Source organism: Oryx dammah, unplaced genomic scaffold (genome assembly GCF_014754425.2).
Source record: "Oryx dammah isolate SB20612 unplaced genomic scaffold, SCBI_Odam_1.1 HiC_scaffold_18, whole genome shotgun sequence".
Lineage (NCBI taxonomy): Eukaryota > Metazoa > Chordata > Mammalia > Artiodactyla > Bovidae > Oryx > Oryx dammah.
The window spans coordinates 59,949,126-59,966,246 of NW_024070202.1; the positions used below are offsets into that span (position 1 = coordinate 59,949,126).

Below are 17,121 nucleotides of genomic sequence, written 5' to 3' on the forward strand. Positions count from 1 at the left end.
TCACTCACCTAGAAACAGACATCCTGAAATGCAAAGTCAAGTGGGCCTTAGGAAGCATCACTATGAACAAAGCTAGTGCAGGTGATGGAATTCCAGTTGAATTATTTTGAATCCTAAAAGATGATGCTGTTAAAGTGCTGCACTCAATATGCCAGCAAATTTGGAAAATTCAGCATTGGCCACAGGACTGGAAAAGATCAGTTTTAATTACAATCCCAAAGAAGGGCAATGCCACAGAATGTTCAAACTACTGCACAACTGCACTCATCTCACACGCTAGCAAAGTAGTGCTCAAAATGCTCCAAGCCAGGATTCAACAGTATGTGAACTGTGAACTTCGATATTCAAGCTGGATTTAGAAAAGGCAGAGGAACCACAGATCAAATTGCCAACATCCGTTGGATCATTGAAAAAGCAAGAAAGTTCCAGAAAAACATCTATCTCTGCTTTATTGACTACACCAAAGTCTTTGACTGTGGGGATCACAATAAACTCTGGAAAGTTCTGAAAGATGGGAAAGCCAGACCACCTTATATGCCTCCTAAGAAATCCGTATGCAGGTCAAGTAACAGTTAGAACTGGACATGGAACAGACTGGTTCCAAATCAGGAAAGGAGTACTCAAGGCTGTATATTGTTACCAGCTTATTCACCTTATATACAGAGTACATCATGTGAAATGCCAGGCTGGATAAAACACAAATTGGAATAAAGATTGCTGGGAGAAATATCAGTAACCTCAGATATGCAGATGACACCACTCTTATGGCAGAAAGCAAAGAACTAAAAAGCCTCCTGATGAAAATGAAAGATGAGTGAAAAAGTTGGCTTACAACTCAACATTCAGAAAACTAAGTTCATGGCATCTGGTCCCATCACTTCATGCAAATAGATGGGGAAACAATGCAAACAGAGACTATTTTGGGGAGCTCTAAAATCACTGCAGATGGTGACTGCAGCCTTGAAATTAAAAGACCCTTACTCTTTGGAAGAAAAGCTATAACCCACATAGACAGCATATTGAAAAGCAGACATTACTTTGCCAACAAAGGTCCATCTAGTTAAAGCTATGGTTTTTCCAGTAGTCTTGTATAGATATGAGAGTTGGACTATAAAGCTGAGCGTAGAATTGATAATTTTGAACTGTGGTGTTGGAAGAGACTCTTGAGAGTCCCTTGGACAGCAAGGAGATCCAACCAGTCCATCCTAAAGGAAATCAGTCCTTAATATTCATTGGAAGGACTGATGCTGAAATGCTAATACTTTGGCCACCTGATGCAAAGAATTGACTCATTTGAAAAGACCCTGATGCTGGGATAGATTGAAGGCAGACGGGGACAACAGAGGATGAGATGGTTGAATGGCATCAACTCGATGGACATGAGTTTGAGCAAGCTCTGGGAGTTGGTGATGGACACAGAAGCCTGGCATGCTGCAGTCCATGGGGTCGCAGAGTCGAACACAACTGAGTGACTGAACTATGGCTTCATTATATTTTGTCATTGGAACCAAGGCAGGAAACAACCATGACTGACTTTATTCAGTATGCCACATGGAACTAAAGGTGCCAGCATTAACATGAACAATATAAACTTTAGAGACCTACTGCTGATACAAATCTCTGTATTCTGTTCAACAGTGGTCTCATTTTCCCCTGCTGCTGCTGCTGCTAAGTCGCTTCAGTAGTGTCCAACTCTGTGTGACTCCACAGATGGCAGCCTACCAGGCTCCCCCGTCCCTGGGATTCTCCAGGCAAGAACACTGGAGTGGGTTGCCATTTCCTTCTCCAATGCATGAAAGTGAAAAGTGAAAGTGAAGTTGCTCAGTCTGTCCGACTCTTCCTCACCCCATGGACTGCAGCCCACTAGGCTGCACCCCATGGGATTTTCCAGGCAAGAGTAACTGGAGTGGGGTACCATTGCACCATTTCCCCTAGTGTGCTTTTTATTTAGAAAAATTAAAATAACTACTTCATGAATGTATAAATTCTTAATTGACCTTAGGCAACCTAAATTTTCATGGAACTGATCTCAGAACTGGATCTGAAATTTAGAGCACAAAACTGCCTACCAATTTAGAGCACCGAAAGAACTTCAAACCTACCACATGCACTACAGTACCCAATGCAAGACATAATCCCCAAACGTGAAGAATTACACATTAGCTCAAGAAAAATATAAAGTCATGTTACTATTTTATGCAGAAGGAAAAAAGGTGACAGATTTTGTGTTGACTTTTATAGGGAGTAAAGATTAAGCTATCATATTGGTCATTGCATAACTACAGTTCACTGTTCTCTTTGTACATTCAACCTATACAAACTATAAAGAAAAAAATTCTAAATTACGGAGGAAACTGTTATACTGATTACTGCTCTAATTTCTAGTTGCTTACAAAGCTAATTACTCACACACACACATACCTATAGATTATCTAAGCATCTTTAAATTTAGCTTGTATCATAAGTGTGTATGACTCATGGTACATTTTCCCTTGCAAAAATTATGCCAAAGAGCCAAATGGGAACTTAAAAAAAAGGGGGGGGGTCAAATAAATGTTTAAAACTAGATAAAATAATCTTTCATGTTTGTGATTTGAATTTGTCGGGGGGAGGGGCTTATTTTTTTGCCTTACTTTTTCTGTTTAATAGGCCACAGAGAATTTTTAGACCAAAATTCAAGGCAGGCGATTTTCCTATTATCAAATGAAAGTAGTATGTATAACTTTTAGGAACTAATAAAGGTACATAAATATAGTATTCATTTTCTTTGCAGATTTCAAATTAAAGATGATTACTAACAAATATAGGTTCATGCAGTCTTTTTCCCAACCAAGCCTGAAGTGGAACAAACCAGTGGCAAGAATACTTGCTCCTAGCAAGCAAATATACCAAAATTAACAAAATCTTCAAACTTCTAGAACACAGTCTATGATCAGTATTAGCAGCTCAATTGCTTATATACCCTCCAGAACTGCAGAATAAACTTTTAAGAATAAAATGACAAAAGATCATATTGTAAATATTATATTTCTCTCACTCACGAAGCTGTATGAGATATTTACTAGTTTTAATATGTATCCATAGGATTAGTACTCATATGGAGTACAACACAGAACAAGTGCAGAACTAAAGAAATAAGTCCATCTGAAAACAAAAGCACACATTTCTTAGGATTTAAAAATATTGCACATAATAAGGTTGCACAGAAATTACTGGCTGTTTTTATAAACAGAATGAGGTATTAGTCAATCTCTAAAGATGAGTGCAAAGAAGAAAAACCACACACACACAAAAATACATAAATCGACACTAAGACGGAGAGGGCCAACAACTAAGAAAGAAATGTGAAAAGATGTGTAAAACAGCTATGACTTCAACACTACAAAATCATTAGCCAGGGATCAAACAGATAACAATCTCTTGGCAATATTTCTGAAGTTTTCAACTGTCTTTTGGTCTTAAATAAGACTGTGAGCAACAAACACAATCATTTCCTTTACTCCAATTCTTCTGCATGGTTCTTATTAAACCATACTTTTTTCAAGCTTTCAGTGGAAATTAAACAAGATACTGCTTTTCATTCTTTGCTGAACAACTGAATTATACAGTTTCACATACATTTTGCAACCTAAGTCAGAGATGCCACAGAGCATGCAATTTTAAATTAGCAAAGGTTTCACTCCAAAAAAATAATTCATGTTCACACAATTTAAATCTAGAATAACTTTTAAAGTTTAACCTTTAAATATTTATCAAAGTCAATTCTTTCCTTGGTAATGATACTGGTCATGTTAATAAGCCCAAGGACAAGTAGAGAAAAAAAGAACAGGCAGAATTATAGTATCTTTTTGTAAAGAACCTTCTCTAATCAGGGAAATTAATTAGCTATTGGTCTCCTAATTAAATGTTGCTGAATTGTCAAAAACAATTTAAATATATTTAATAGCTATATTAAGTTAAGTGAAATCATGCACTTGTCAAAACAGTTCACAAAAAAATTCTTTCTGCATCAAAGATACTAAAGAGGAGTCAACTAATTGGGTTTAATGAGAACAGAAAAAGAACCAACTACTGTCCTGAACAGTCAGTGTATGTAGTAACCATATTTCCTCTTCGTTGAGTGACAGTCCTACAGTGCTTGCTGGATCCATGGAATCTATTTTCAGTCTGTACTGTATGTCGATTGTTGGTGGTGTCAAAACCACTAAAAGAAAACATTTTCTCCATATCTTCAAACATGTCATCAAACAAACCACCTCCAAAAGAAAACTCCTGGAAATGGTGCCTTTGTCTACTGGAACCATCTTGGTGTGTCTGGAAGTGATTTTCAAAATGCTTCTTGGACCGAGTATTTTGGTTTTGACCAAAAAAATCAAAGTCCTTAAATAAGTCATCAAAATTGAAGTTAAACGAGTGCTCAAAAGGACTTCCACTAGCTCTCTGTCCTTTACCATTAGTAAAAGCATTATGTCCAAGCGTATCATATTCTTTCCGCCTATTAGCATCTGAGAGAGTTTCATATGCTGAAAAGAAAGAAAAATACTTTAGTAACTGAAGAGAAACAAAATTACATATATCCAAACCTTTTAAATTTATCTATTTTATGAAAAGATTTCACAGCACAAATAAAACCAAAGCCTACAAGCGTAAGAGTAAAGTTAAGAGTCACAAAAGGCAGAGACGTTTTGTCTTATCCACTGTTTGCTTTCAGCAGTTAGCACAATACCTGCCTCTAGTATCTATACAATAAATGTTAAATAAATGCTACCATTACCAAAAATAATTATATGGGCAACAATTTCAGAGTTATTCTTCATACTATTTGTGTAAAGTCACTACTTGCATTACAGAATTTAATGAGCAAATTAGGAGGAATTCAGATTTTTCATCTCCTAACTAGCTGAAGTAAATGTTTAACTCCAACTCCCAATTACCACCACCCAACAATTAACTACTGAATGCTCAGGAGATGCAATCTGTTTCAGAATTAGTATTAAGTCAAAACTTGTTTAACACTTTTCCTTTAAAGACAAATGTGGCTTTGAGATGTAGACCAAGTGAGGAAGAAAAAAAAAAAACAGCACTTAAAATCTATTTAATTTTTTTATGCTCAATAGTTTTATATTTAATCTCCATATTTCATAAAAACTTTAAATTTGAGGTATCTAAAGTTCCCTCTAACATAGAAACAATAAGCAATTTTATAAATAATAAAAGAATAAAATAATACATTTTCAACATTTTTAAATCTGAATGCCCAAAAAAGTATATACTTCCATACATCCAGGATCAAAATGTTATAAGAAAACACCCTTGAGACTCTCACTACATTTACATATACATCCCACTTTACCTCTCATCTCCAACAAAACCTTCAAATATATACAAACTTCTTACCTATCATTTTTCCTTTACTGCTTAATACCTTTTGAGACCTTGGAGATAGTCATTTACATACCTTCTGCAATCTCTCTGAATTTTGCTTCAGCATCAGGGCTCTTGTTTTTATCAGGATGGTATTTCATGGCCAACTTGTGAAAGGCCTTCTTGACTTGGCGCTCTGAGGCCGACTTTGGCACACCTAAGATATCATAGTAACTTTTGGAAGCCAAAATTAATTCCGTTATCATTAAAATGCAGATTGCAAAGATGAAAACTGATTGGGGGGTAGCCATTTCAATATCCTAAAAAAGAAAAGAAAAAAAAATTATGGAACTAATCTTTAGATTTTTCTTTTAAAAGGAACTGAGTGAGCTTTTAGGATTTAAAGTACACTAATGCAGTACCAAAATGTTAAGCATATATAGTGTATCTTGTACTTGCTTCCATGTTATTTCATTTGTACAGGCTTTACACTCCCTAAATTGGTAGTAATCTTCTTGAAAGCAAATATAATTCAACCAAATTGAGAAAAATCTTTCATGGCTTTGCCTCTCCACTAACACTCTGGCCATAAACAGATACAAAAATATTCAATAACTGATATTTGATCAGTTACTATCAAAGCCTCATTACATGCAAGCCTTGTAAAAACGGTGGAAAATCAAAATACTTTCTGAAAGAATCCTAATATTCAAGAATGTATATTCTGCTGCTGCTGCTGCTAAGTCACTTCAGTCGTGTCCGACTCTGTGCGACCCCATAGATGGCAGCCCACCAGGCTCCCTGGTCCCTGGGATTCTCCCGACAGGAACACTGGAGTGGGCTGCCATTTCCTGCTCCAATGCATGAAAGTGAAGTTGCTCAGTCGTGTCCGACTCTTCCTGACCCCATGGACTGCAGCCTACCAGGCTCCTCTGCCCATGGGATTTTCCAGGCAAGAGTACTGGAGTCGGTTGCCATTGCCTTCTCCGATGTATATTCTAAAGGGGTTTAAAAAAATTGAATGGGAAAAAAGTTCATTACCAAGGTAAATAGCTCCGTATGTCTAAATTAGTAGTAATCTTCCCTCCCTAAGAAACAGGCTTCCCAGATGGCTCAGTGGTAAAGAATCAGCCTGCCAAGCAGAAGACGCAGGTTCAATCCCTGGGTCGGGAAGAACCCCAATAAGGAAATGGCAACCCACACCACAGTTCTTGCCTGGAAAATCCTATGGGCAGAGAGAAGCCTGGTAGGCGACAGTCCACGGAGTTGCAAAAGAGGCCGACACAACTTAGTGACTCAACAGCAACAAAGAAATTTTCAGTTTGCATTTCGGTAAAAGGAGCCAAGGATTGCACTTAGAGAATCTCAATATCACAATAATATTCAAAACTCAACCCAACAGAACGTAATCTCTTAAAAAAAAAAAAAAAAAAAAAACTGTAAGAGCTCAAATATTTAATAGAAAAGCATGGATATGTTTTGTTAAAAACTAGTAATTAACAAAATTTAGGATTTCTGCTAAGGTTGCCAAAAAAAATGAACTTTCATTGTTTGTACTACAGATAAGGTAAACTTACTTTCAAACTTCTCAGGAGTCATTAAACTATTTCTCTAACCTCAAAGTTTCCACCTAGAATACAACTTGGAATTCTCGAGACTACAGACTAAATGGCTCTAGATTCAAAAAGAAGTGATCCTGTTTTTTGAATACAGGAGTGCTTATAAACCTGAGATAACACGTCTGACGAAAGACACTCTGGTTTGTGGAAACTGCCTGCCTTCCTCTCCTGTGGCCCGTCTGGAGAGTAATTAGCAGACAGATCACTTCTTTGCAGAGAGTTAGTCACAGTCACGGGTACCAAGGATCAAGTACAAACTCCTGGTTAAACGAAAACAGAGCATGTACTGCGGCCGTTGCCAAAGGGCGGGTCTAACACTGGCAGAGAGGTACCTTCCTGGTTTAATAAACTTCATTTCACAGTTTCAAGGTGAATATCCCATACTTTCCTAGAAGACTGCCTTATACCGACTCCTCATTCCTAAGAGGGACCCGGCGGACAGTCCCGGGGGTCTCTCTCCCCAGAGCCGGTGACTGCTTGGGCTAAACCGTCAGCCCTCACCCATACTCGTCCTAGCAGACCAGATGCAGCCATTGGGTTGAAGGGCTCGGGGTCCCACCCGGGGTCCGGCCCTGAGAAGAGCTGCCCGACGCCAGAGAAAGCAAGCAGCACAACCCCACGACAAACCGCACTACGCTGTGTTTGTGCCATCACCTTTCCCCGATTATTTTCCTCAAGAACACCGGGCAGCCCGAAGCCCTAGCGGCGATCGTAGCGGACACCGAGGCCTAACTCCCTCTCCCCGAGACCTCGGCCTCGTCTCTCGTCCGCAACCTCCAGCTGCTGCTGCTCCTAACCGGCGACACTAACCAGCGACTCCACACGGCCGCTCGGCTCGGCCTTCACCCCGGCCTCACCAGCTTCCGTGAGCCGATACGGGCCCACTGCCTCCTGTCCGCCGACCTCACCCGCCTCTCGCAGCCACCTTCTCGCACAGCCCGCTCCCCACTGGCTGGCCGGTAGCTGCGGGCGCCTAAACCTCAGAAGACCTACACGAAACGCTTTTCTATTGGCTCCCGCCTCCCCACCTGACCCTGGCGCCCTACGCGCACGTGGAAAACTGTTGTTGCTGATCAGCCCATGCGTCACTTCCGGCTCCAATCCCCGAAAGGGCCGATCCGAAGCCGGCGGAAACGGAAGTGAGTTCAGGGTTGCCGAGTCTTTCCACTCCACCCCGCCTGGCGCAGGCGCGATACCTCGGGCAGCAAGGACCTGCAGCTCCGCCTCGGTGAGGAAGTCCCTCTTGTGCCCCTTGGCGGCTCGGGTCTCGTGTGGCTGCGCTGCAGCGATGCCCCGCTATTGCGCAGCGATTTGCTGTAAGAACCGCCGGGGACGAAATAATAAAGAGCGGAAGCTTAGTTTTTACCCGTAAGTTGCCCCTAACGCGGAAGCTTCAGCTTGCCTTTGGATCGCTGTAGTGTGGCGTTTGGGGTTAGGCTTTGGCGTCTCTCCTGTCTGCTCTGTAAATTTGTCCTCGGTTCTCCGGGAGTGTTTGATTTCTGCGCAGGAGGAGGGCGCGAAGGCGCGAGTTGAGTCTATCTGGAAATGTTCTGACATTTCTAGGGAGGACGCTGGGCGTGTGGCAAGGCTTAGGGGTCTGTTGGGGGTATTAACAGGGCATTTTAAGCGGTAAAGTTTGAGCGATACTTCTGGTTTTCAGAGCGTTTCCCCACCTCCCCTGACCTCATTTCACTGAACAACGCTAATGGACGTGACTTTGAGTGAAGTCCGAGAGTTGGTGATGGACAGGGAGGTCTGGCCTGATGCAATTCATGGGGTCGCAAAGAGTCGGACACGACTGAGCGACTGAACTGAACGGAATCACTTCAGGTGCATCAAACGTGCCGAATGGGAAGGTGCCCACCAAGTTTATCTTACACCTCCTGTGCGTTAGGTCGCGTAGATGTTATTCCATTTTCTCCTCAGAAAACTGAGGCTTTTCAGAAAAGATCAGGTAACTTACCTTGAAAGTTTTGTGGCAGAGGCGGAATTATAATCTGTCACCTGCTCAGGGCTCTAGATAATTCATCATTCGTACAGAGAGCAGGTAAGTAAGGGCTAACAGATTTTACCCCCCTCTCCCAACGTAGAGCGTTCCTAGGAAGCCTTTCCTAAGCGAGGAAGCAATTGGTTTTATTTCATAAAAGCGAAAAATTTGGGCCCTAATACCTGTTAGACCTAACTTTTCCTAAAAGTGAAGTGGCAGAAAGCGAACTCTGGAAAAGTAGGGAATATTCCACTTTATTCCAAATTACTGTATGTATTCCAAATAACTAATGCCACGAAATATTTATTTGTGGAACCCCAAAAGTACTCATTTTTATTTGGAACAATAGAGAAGTATTGTGTACTGCTTATTAGTAAGAGACGCGGCTCCAAAGCCAGATTTAGGTTCAAATCCTGGCTCCATCACTTTGAAGCTGAACGACCTGTAAATTATTTAACCCTGCTACCTAAGACCTTCCATCTGTAAAGTGGACACGTTAATAGTACCGAATTCACACGTAGCGTCTAAAAACATAAAATAGCACTTGGCATTCATAACATGCTTCGTGTTTGTGAAAAATCAACGTGTTTAGACTATTCTATAATTTCCTTTATTTCTTATGTGAAAGTGTTTGTCGCTCAGTTGTGTCCAACTCTTTGCGACCCGTGGACTATAGCCCACCAGGCTCCTCTGTCCATGGAATTCTAAATAATTTAGCTCTAATGTGAGTGTCTTTAAGTTTCTTTGAAGTTTCACTAGCTATTTTGTGAAGCTTTTTTGACTTTAGACCTAAAGCTCGTCGTTCAGTAATGACTCGGCTGCTTTCCATTATCTTACCTAATGAAAAAAAAACACACACAAAAAAACTGATAACTCCAAATGATTCGCACTATGTGCCGTATTTCCAGAATTATCTTCCTTGAAGCCCTTCCACAGGTTGCAGAGATATTTTAGGGGGATAAACATACTCTGGTATATGAATGTCACTGGCTCTGAGGAGGTTTGTAGCAAAGAATCATGTTGAACTTAACACCATATTTCCCATATTTATTTGGCCTTGGATTTGGGGGGCTCATAACCTCAGACTAGGACTTCTTTAGTCTTGTGGACTGCATAGTTATTATTTTTAAGGAGAGAAAAATAATAATGCCAGAGAAAGTCAATTGTAGATTTTTATTCAAAATGTGAATTTACTGGAAATGGAACTTTTTATTGACTTTTTAAAATTTCATGTGTTCAGTCCCCTAATAGCATCCAACTTGAAGAATTTTCTTACACTGTCGTGTGCTGCAAAATAAATTTATATTAATTAGGAAATACAGTGATTATAGTGCTCAGTTTATACCAGTGATTATTCTAAGTCCTCTGAAAGTAAAATTCTTTTTGCCACTAAATGCCTTTTCTCATTATGCTTATCATATTTATAATATAAGTTACCGATATATGTAAGGTTAAAAACTTTTCAAACTGTGTATGAATATTGTATCAATGGTAAAAAACTTCCAAAAGCAGATAATATGATTCTTTCTATGGAATGATATCAGCATTAAAAATTATTTCCTACAAAGCACCCAGACTCTTTTCATCTAGTGTCTTACTAAGTTATCAATATTTATTTTTTATAAGATCTTACTACTACAAAGCATAAATGGTTGTGATTGGGAGAAATGTATAAGAGCTGCTTCTTGTATGAGAACCTTTTATGTTACTCTTTTTTAAAAATAGGAAATTATTATATAGTATGTGTCTTGAACTGTGTTCCTATAAAACTTTCCAAAGAAATATAAATCACTGTTGTTTAATGCAAACCTGTTTACACTGGTAGAATAAAGTTTTCTGTCAAATTCGGCAGCAAGTCCAAATTTTACCCTAAAACATGTAGTGTGTTAGAGCCAACTCTGAGTATCCAGGCTATTTGGTACAAGAACAACATATATAAAGAGCTCTCTTGCCTTTCTCTGTCTTTTCTATTTGTTTCCTATTATAAAATATGAGTCTGCCCTCTTTAACATGTTTAGTTCACTTTCAGAACTTGAATACTTGAATTTTAGAGTTCCCAAACCACTGGCTAAAGAAGACTAGAAATGTTGGACTAGATTACAGATGGTTGGAATTGAGGCTGATTTCAGTAAAGAGAATGGAATATTAGTAGTTTTATAAGATATAGTATTCCTTTCATGTTAGCTAAACCATTTTTTGAATTAACATCTCCTTATTTTAAAAATATTAATATAAAAGCCTTAGGTTTAATTCTTCTTATAGACAGGAAACAGTTTGATTTGTTATATTACTATGAAGTATATTTGAATATGACTTTTTAGTTAACAAAACTCTTCCCTAGTTCTACAGACTATACAACAGAATGAAAAAGAAACATAATCCATAGAAAATATGAATAGACTTTATCCTTTCTAGTAACATATATGTTTTACTTGAAGGGACCCTGAGTTATGTTTTACAAACCAGTCTTCTCAGACAAAAGCTTTGGCTACACATCTCATAGCTTAGCTTTCTTTGCTGCAGAGATGATATGACAGTAGTTGTCATGAAGATGTCATGCTGTTGTATGGTAGGAATGGTTGTCTTGTCTTTGTGGCCCTAAAGTTATTACCCCTATACAGACCTGGAGTTTGGCATTATTGTTAAAATATAGCAAAGTTTTCCTTTTTTTTAATTTCAGGTTTCCTCTCCATGACAAAGAAAGACTTGAAAAATGGTTAAAGAATATGAAACGAGATTCATGGGTTCCAAGTAAATACCAGTTCCTGTGTAGTGACCATTTTACTCCTGACTCTCTTGACATCAGATGGGGTATTCGCTATTTGAAACAAACTGCAATTCCAACAATATTTTCTTTGCCTGAAGACAATCAGGTATTGGAGGCAGGGAGTAGGGGAGAAGGGGCTAATACTGAGTATGGTGGCAGATTGCAGGGTGGCAGGTAGTCAGGAAGAGGGGAGGAGAGTGAAAAATAACTGTTGGGAAAACACATACTTGAGAAAGGAAAACTAATGTGTACTTTTACTGAAAGTGATAATTTTTTAATAATCCATTCTGAAGCATAGCTTAAGAGGAGCCAAAGATAACACATACATAAATTATCAGGTTGAGTTTTTAATGTAAATAAATGATCTAAGATTTTTTTACTAGTCTTGTGAATGATCTGAGATTTTTCTTTATATATTGATTATGCATAACTTTTTTTTAAAATGCTTTCACATATATTTTGAGCTGTTACATACTGAAAACATTTTTTAACTGAATAAATTTGTTTGGCCAGTATACTACTCAAAGTTGTACTGAAATAGTCAGCACTGTCTAATAAGAGGATAAAGCCTAGTAAGGACATCTTTTTTAGAATTTGAAAATGTTATTTTATAGGAGAAAGATCCTTCCAAAAAAAAATCTCAGAAGAAAAAATTGAAAAGTGAGAAAGAAGTATGCCTAAAAGCCAAGTCAGAAGAATCTTTTGCATCAAATGAACCAAAGAAGCATCCAGTTAATACAGATCTCCTCCCTGAACATGCAGAATTACTTGAATCATCTGCCTTGGTAAAGCTACCAGATCCAAAAGCAGAAAGTGTGCAAAATAACATATTATCTCTTAGTCTAGTCAAACAAGATACCAGAAAACCAGAATCTACCTTGGAAACATCAGTTAACCAAGACATGGGTGTAGGTGGTTTTCACACATCATTTGAGAATCTAAGTTCTACAACTATTACTTTGACAACTTCAAATTTAGAGGGTATTCAGCAGCCTTTAGAAACCCAAGAAGTGATTGAAATAACTACTAATCATCTTGCTAACCCACACTTTACAAATAATTCTGTGGAAATTAAGTCAGCACAGGAAAATCCATTCATATTCAGCACAGTTACTCAAGCAGTTGAAGAATTAAACACAGATAAAGAATCCGTTATTGCCATTTTTGTACCTACAGAAAATTCCAAACCCGCAATTAATTCTTTTGTACCTGCCCCCAAAGAAACAGTGGAAATGGAAGAAGATATAGACATTGAAGACTCATATAAGGATGTAGACTATGAGACAAAAGTTTTACAGACTGAGCATTCTTACTGCAGACAAGATGTAAATAAGGAACATCTTTGGCAGAAAGTGTCTAAACTACATTCAAAGATAACTCTTCTTGAGTTACAGGAACAACAAACTCTAGGGAGATTGAAGTCTTTGGAAGCTCTTATAAGGCAGCTAAAACAGGAAAACTGGCTATCTGAAGAAAATGTCAAGATTATAGAAAACCATTTCACAACGTATGAAGTTACTATGATATAGATTAAGAGGTTTCCAACTTTGTGACTTTCATGTAAGGTTTCTGTTAGCCAAACCAAATTCTGTGTAAAGTGAACTTTTTCCTCTGTAAAGTTCTTAACCTTAATGAAGCTAAGCAAGTGCTCTAATGTTATGAACTGCATCCTATTCTTATGCTCATTTTTTGAAAACAACTCAAGAGTTGTTGGATAGATGACATTTCATTGCTTGTTAACTTTTCAAATTTAAAGTAAAAACATAGTGAATAAGTAATATGATTCAGTCGTAAAATGAGGGAACACAGATACGGTAAACAAGAGCCCAGAATAGAAGTCAGGTTCCCGAATCAGTCCTGATTGTACCACTGAGGTGTGTCTTGGACAAGGTACTTATTAAGATTGAGTCCCAGTCTCTTAATTTGTAGAAGGAGGGCACTTAACTAGATCTTACATAGTCTGTTTCTTTATAGTTTCTTCGCTTTCTAGAAGATACTTTTAATAGAAAAAGTTTTCTGTATGATAATCTTACACAAAAGTAGATCCCGGGTAGAATTTTCTACTATTACCTGTTAAATTCTTCTCAATATGTATTAAATTCTGTGTTGCTTGACCTTTGGGCTATAATTTTTTGTATTATATAGCTTCCCTGATGGCTCAAGCAGTAAAGAATCCACCTGCAATGCAGGAGAGCCAGGTTTGATCCCTGGGTCATGAAGATCCCTTGGAGAAGGGAATGGCAACCCACTCCAGTATTCTTGCCTACAGAATCCCGTGAACAGAGGAGCCTGGAGGGCTGCAGTCCATGGGGTCACAAAGAGTTGGACATGACTGAGCGACTAATAGTTTTTGTATTTTACCAGAAAATACTCCTGTTAGGTTTTATTCCAGTTGAACTAAAATAAGGAATCAACCATTGGCCTAATTTTTAGGAGAGGTACTTTGAACTTGAAAGAATATATATCTTATATGTAGCTGACCATCATAATACACAGTTATTTAAACTTGACACCCCACAATTAAAGTTATTTTTATAAACCAAAAATTTTAATGAGGTTAATTTTTTAAATATTTTTTTTAGGAATTAACAGTTTGTATCTATTTAAAATGTATAACCTTTAAATGTGTGCATGTGTCATTTTAAAATTCCAGAATAATAGGTTAATTCTTATACCTGCCCACTTAACATGTATTTTATTGAAAGAAATTATAGATAGGTGGTGATGACCATGGCTTTCCAGGTGGTGCAATGATAAAGAATCTGCCTGCCAGTGCAGGAGATGCAGGTTGATCCCTGGGTTGGAAAGATCCCCTGAAGTAGGAAATGACAACCCACTCCAATATTCTTGCCTAAAACATTCCTTGGACAGAGTAGCCTGATAGGCTACAGCCCATGGGGTTGCAAACAGCTGGAGGCGACCTGAGCACGCGCACATGGTAATGACCTTAGGGAGGCAACGAAGAAAGAGACGAAGGATGGTTTTTTTTTTATTTCTGTAAGGTAATAAATGTGTTTTGGTGCTGAAAAATAGGACGTGCTCAATAAATAATTGACTACACAGCAGATAGTATTTTAATTGTTTTTCTAAGTTGATGGTGATTATTTGGGGTTATATTTCACTTAGTTTTTTAGGCTAATAAAATTGGTTAGTATTATATGAATGTGTGTCAGCTAATTATAAAAAAGTTGATCAGAGGTGTCCTTATAACCATGGGGGGAAAAAATCCTTAACATTTTTGTATAAATTATGTACATATAATTAATAAAGTTGATATTAAGTTCTGTTTTGATAATATTTAAAATACATACCCTAAATGTAAATAGCCCTTTAAAGTCATTATAAAGTGTTGTACATTTTAGTTATTTTCTATTTATAGTTTACTCAGGAATAATTTTGGAGAAGGCAATGGCACCCCACTCTGGAGGAGCCTGGTAGGCTGCAGACCATGGGGTCGCTAAGAGTCAGACATGACTGAGCAACTTCACTTTCACTTTTCACTTTCATACATTGGAGAAGGAAATGGCAACCCACTCCAGTGTTTTTGCCTGGAGAATCCTAGGGACGGGGGAGCCTGGTGGCTACCGTCTATGGGGTCGCACAGAGTCGGACAAGACTGAAGCGACTTAGCAGCAGCAGGAATAATTTAAACGTTGTATTTCTTTAAACTACGGTATTACAAGTATCTAAGATACTCTTGTATATTCTGTTCAGAATGTTCCAACCTAACTCAGTTAACTGTTGTTTGGGGGTTTTGACCAACTTTATTTCTTACTTGGATTATTATAGGAACTTCTTAACTAATAGTACCTATATTTTGGATATCTGCTTTTGTATCTTCCTGGAGTCTACTGTTAAGTTTTTTACCTAAACTCTACGTCTAGCTGTATCACCTGTGTACCACTTAAATTTCCTAGCTCAGAAATCGATAATCACCCTTGAATACTTACAGAATAAAGCAAAACTTGTTTCCATCGTGTATATAATCCTCTGTGATTCTGTTCATCCTGTGTTCTAGCCATACTCGAATTCTTAGCGTTTCTCAAACATGCTGACTTTGTCTTTCTGCTTATTTTATTCTTTAAATTCAACCAGTTAAAATTACATTTCGGCTTTGTGGGAATATCATCCCTTTTACCAATCAAAATTGTTTTTTCTTGTTTCTACAGGGTTTGTATTATAACACTGTAACAGTACTTAAACATGTTTTTTAAATTAATTTTTATTGAAGTATAGTTGCTTTTGTTTATCCTTTTTTTAATATCATGATGTTATGGCTTTCTGTTCGACTTGACTATGCTTTTTTTTTTAAATTCTAGTGTTAATTGAATAAATGAAAGTACAGCTTTTAAGGATCAAAGAGACGTGTTAATGTGGGATGGGGGAAGGTAAAGTGATGAAGTAAAAAGTAAAAGTAGACAAGAGAGAGCATCCCTGGCTTCATAGCCAGGGCTCATCTTCACTTTTATTTCATTGATAATGTAATATTCACTCAATAAAGGTTTGGATGAATATTCTGAATTTGCCTCCTTAGAATTTCTTATTATTTAAAATAAAGAACCTTCTTAACAAATGTGTCCTTCATACCTTGAGAATGTTTAGGGAAGGATATTGATCTTCATATAGTCTTTGAAACATTCTATGTTTCCAGTGGACAGTACAATTTACCAGTTATGTGCTATGCCACCTATTGATTTTTGTTGTCGAAGGCTATCCCCACCACAAACTGTTTCCTCCTTTCTATCCCAGATAATTAGAAAGGATATTAAGTCTAAGAAAGCTGTGTATCTTTATGCCTACACTTCAGGGTGATTGGTAAGTCAAATTTTAAAAGATTTCGTCATAAATAATACATGGCATTGATCTAAACATCAAGCAGGAAATTTTTCTGCATATTCTTGATCTTGAAAAAATGAGTCATGCATCGAGAGTTGGAATATTGATGTGCAGATTAATTTTACTATTACTAGCTAAATTGAACAGTTCTGTCAACTAATTTGGTGTTCAAGTATATGCTTTTTTCTTTTTTAGATTACACTGTTTTGTTTTTCTGTGGATGAGGTGAGTGGTCAGGGAAAAAGCTATAGAGAAGGGTGAGGGTGGAGATATTGACCAAGATGCATCTGTGTTAGAGAAACTTTCTTCAAGGAATGGTCTATGTCATTTATCACTTTTAACCTATTCACCACCCTCTGCTTTTTTGGTTGCTTGACCACCTCATTTCCAGTGAACTTTTCCTCCATTCCTTCTCAGCCACCTCATTTCCATGATAAGTGGTAGACCTTTGTCATTTCCGGTACTTGCATCCGCTTTGAAAATTGTCAACTTCAAGCTCTTCATTCTGACCACCAGCTTCTGTTCTTTAGCATAGTTATTGGAACAGC

The 17,121-nt window shown here is 37.9% G+C and overlaps 2 protein-coding genes across 3 annotated transcripts; one reads left to right on the plus strand and one right to left on the minus strand.

Moving 5' to 3' along the window:
* Window positions 1-2,802: 2,802 nt before the first annotated feature.
* DNAJB9 (DnaJ heat shock protein family (Hsp40) member B9) lies at window positions 2,803-8,091 on the minus strand. Its single transcript, XM_040260173.1, has 3 exons — window positions 7,794-8,091; window positions 5,459-5,684; window positions 2,803-4,523 (listed from the first exon to the last, which is right to left on the minus strand). The coding sequence occupies exons 2-3, from the start codon at window positions 5,673-5,675 to the stop codon at window positions 4,069-4,071; spliced, it is 672 nt and encodes a 223-aa protein (XP_040116107.1). The 5' UTR covers window positions 5,676-5,684; window positions 7,794-8,091; the 3' UTR covers window positions 2,803-4,068.
* Window positions 8,092-8,147: 56 nt separating this feature from the next.
* On the plus strand, window positions 8,148-15,046 carry THAP5 (THAP domain containing 5). 2 transcript variants are annotated; one of them, XM_040260175.1, is made up of 4 exons: window positions 8,149-8,351; window positions 8,644-8,813; window positions 11,651-11,843; window positions 12,352-15,046. In XM_040260175.1, exons 3-4 carry the CDS (start codon window positions 11,697-11,699, stop codon window positions 13,264-13,266), a joined length of 1,062 nt encoding a protein of 353 aa, XP_040116109.1. In that variant the 5' UTR covers window positions 8,149-8,351; window positions 8,644-8,813; window positions 11,651-11,696; the 3' UTR covers window positions 13,267-15,046. The 2 variants fall into 2 exon arrangements, with proteins under 2 accessions (XP_040116108.1, XP_040116109.1); XM_040260174.1 differs by lacking the exon at window positions 8,644-8,813 and having other exon boundaries at window positions 8,148-8,351.
* The last annotated feature ends 2,075 nt before the right edge of the window (window positions 15,047-17,121 follow it).

Coding starts and splice junctions, on each gene's coding strand:
- THAP5 (XM_040260174.1), top strand. CDS start 8,272: ATGCCCCGCTATTGCGCAGCGATTTGCTGTAAGAACCGCCGGGGACGA. Junction 8,352..11,650: donor CGGAAGCTTAGTTTTTACCC/GTAAGTTGCCCC, acceptor TTTTAATTTCAG/GTTTCCTCTCCATGACAAAG. Junction 11,844..12,351: donor CTTTGCCTGAAGACAATCAG/GTATTGGAGGCA, acceptor GTTATTTTATAG/GAGAAAGATCCTTCCAAAAA.
- DNAJB9 (XM_040260173.1), bottom strand. CDS start 5,675: ATGGCTACCCCCCAATCAGTTTTCATCTTTGCAATCTGCATTTTAATG. Junction 4,524..5,458: donor ATTCAGAGAGATTGCAGAAG/GTATGTAAATGA, acceptor CTTTCTTTTCAG/CATATGAAACTCTCTCAGAT.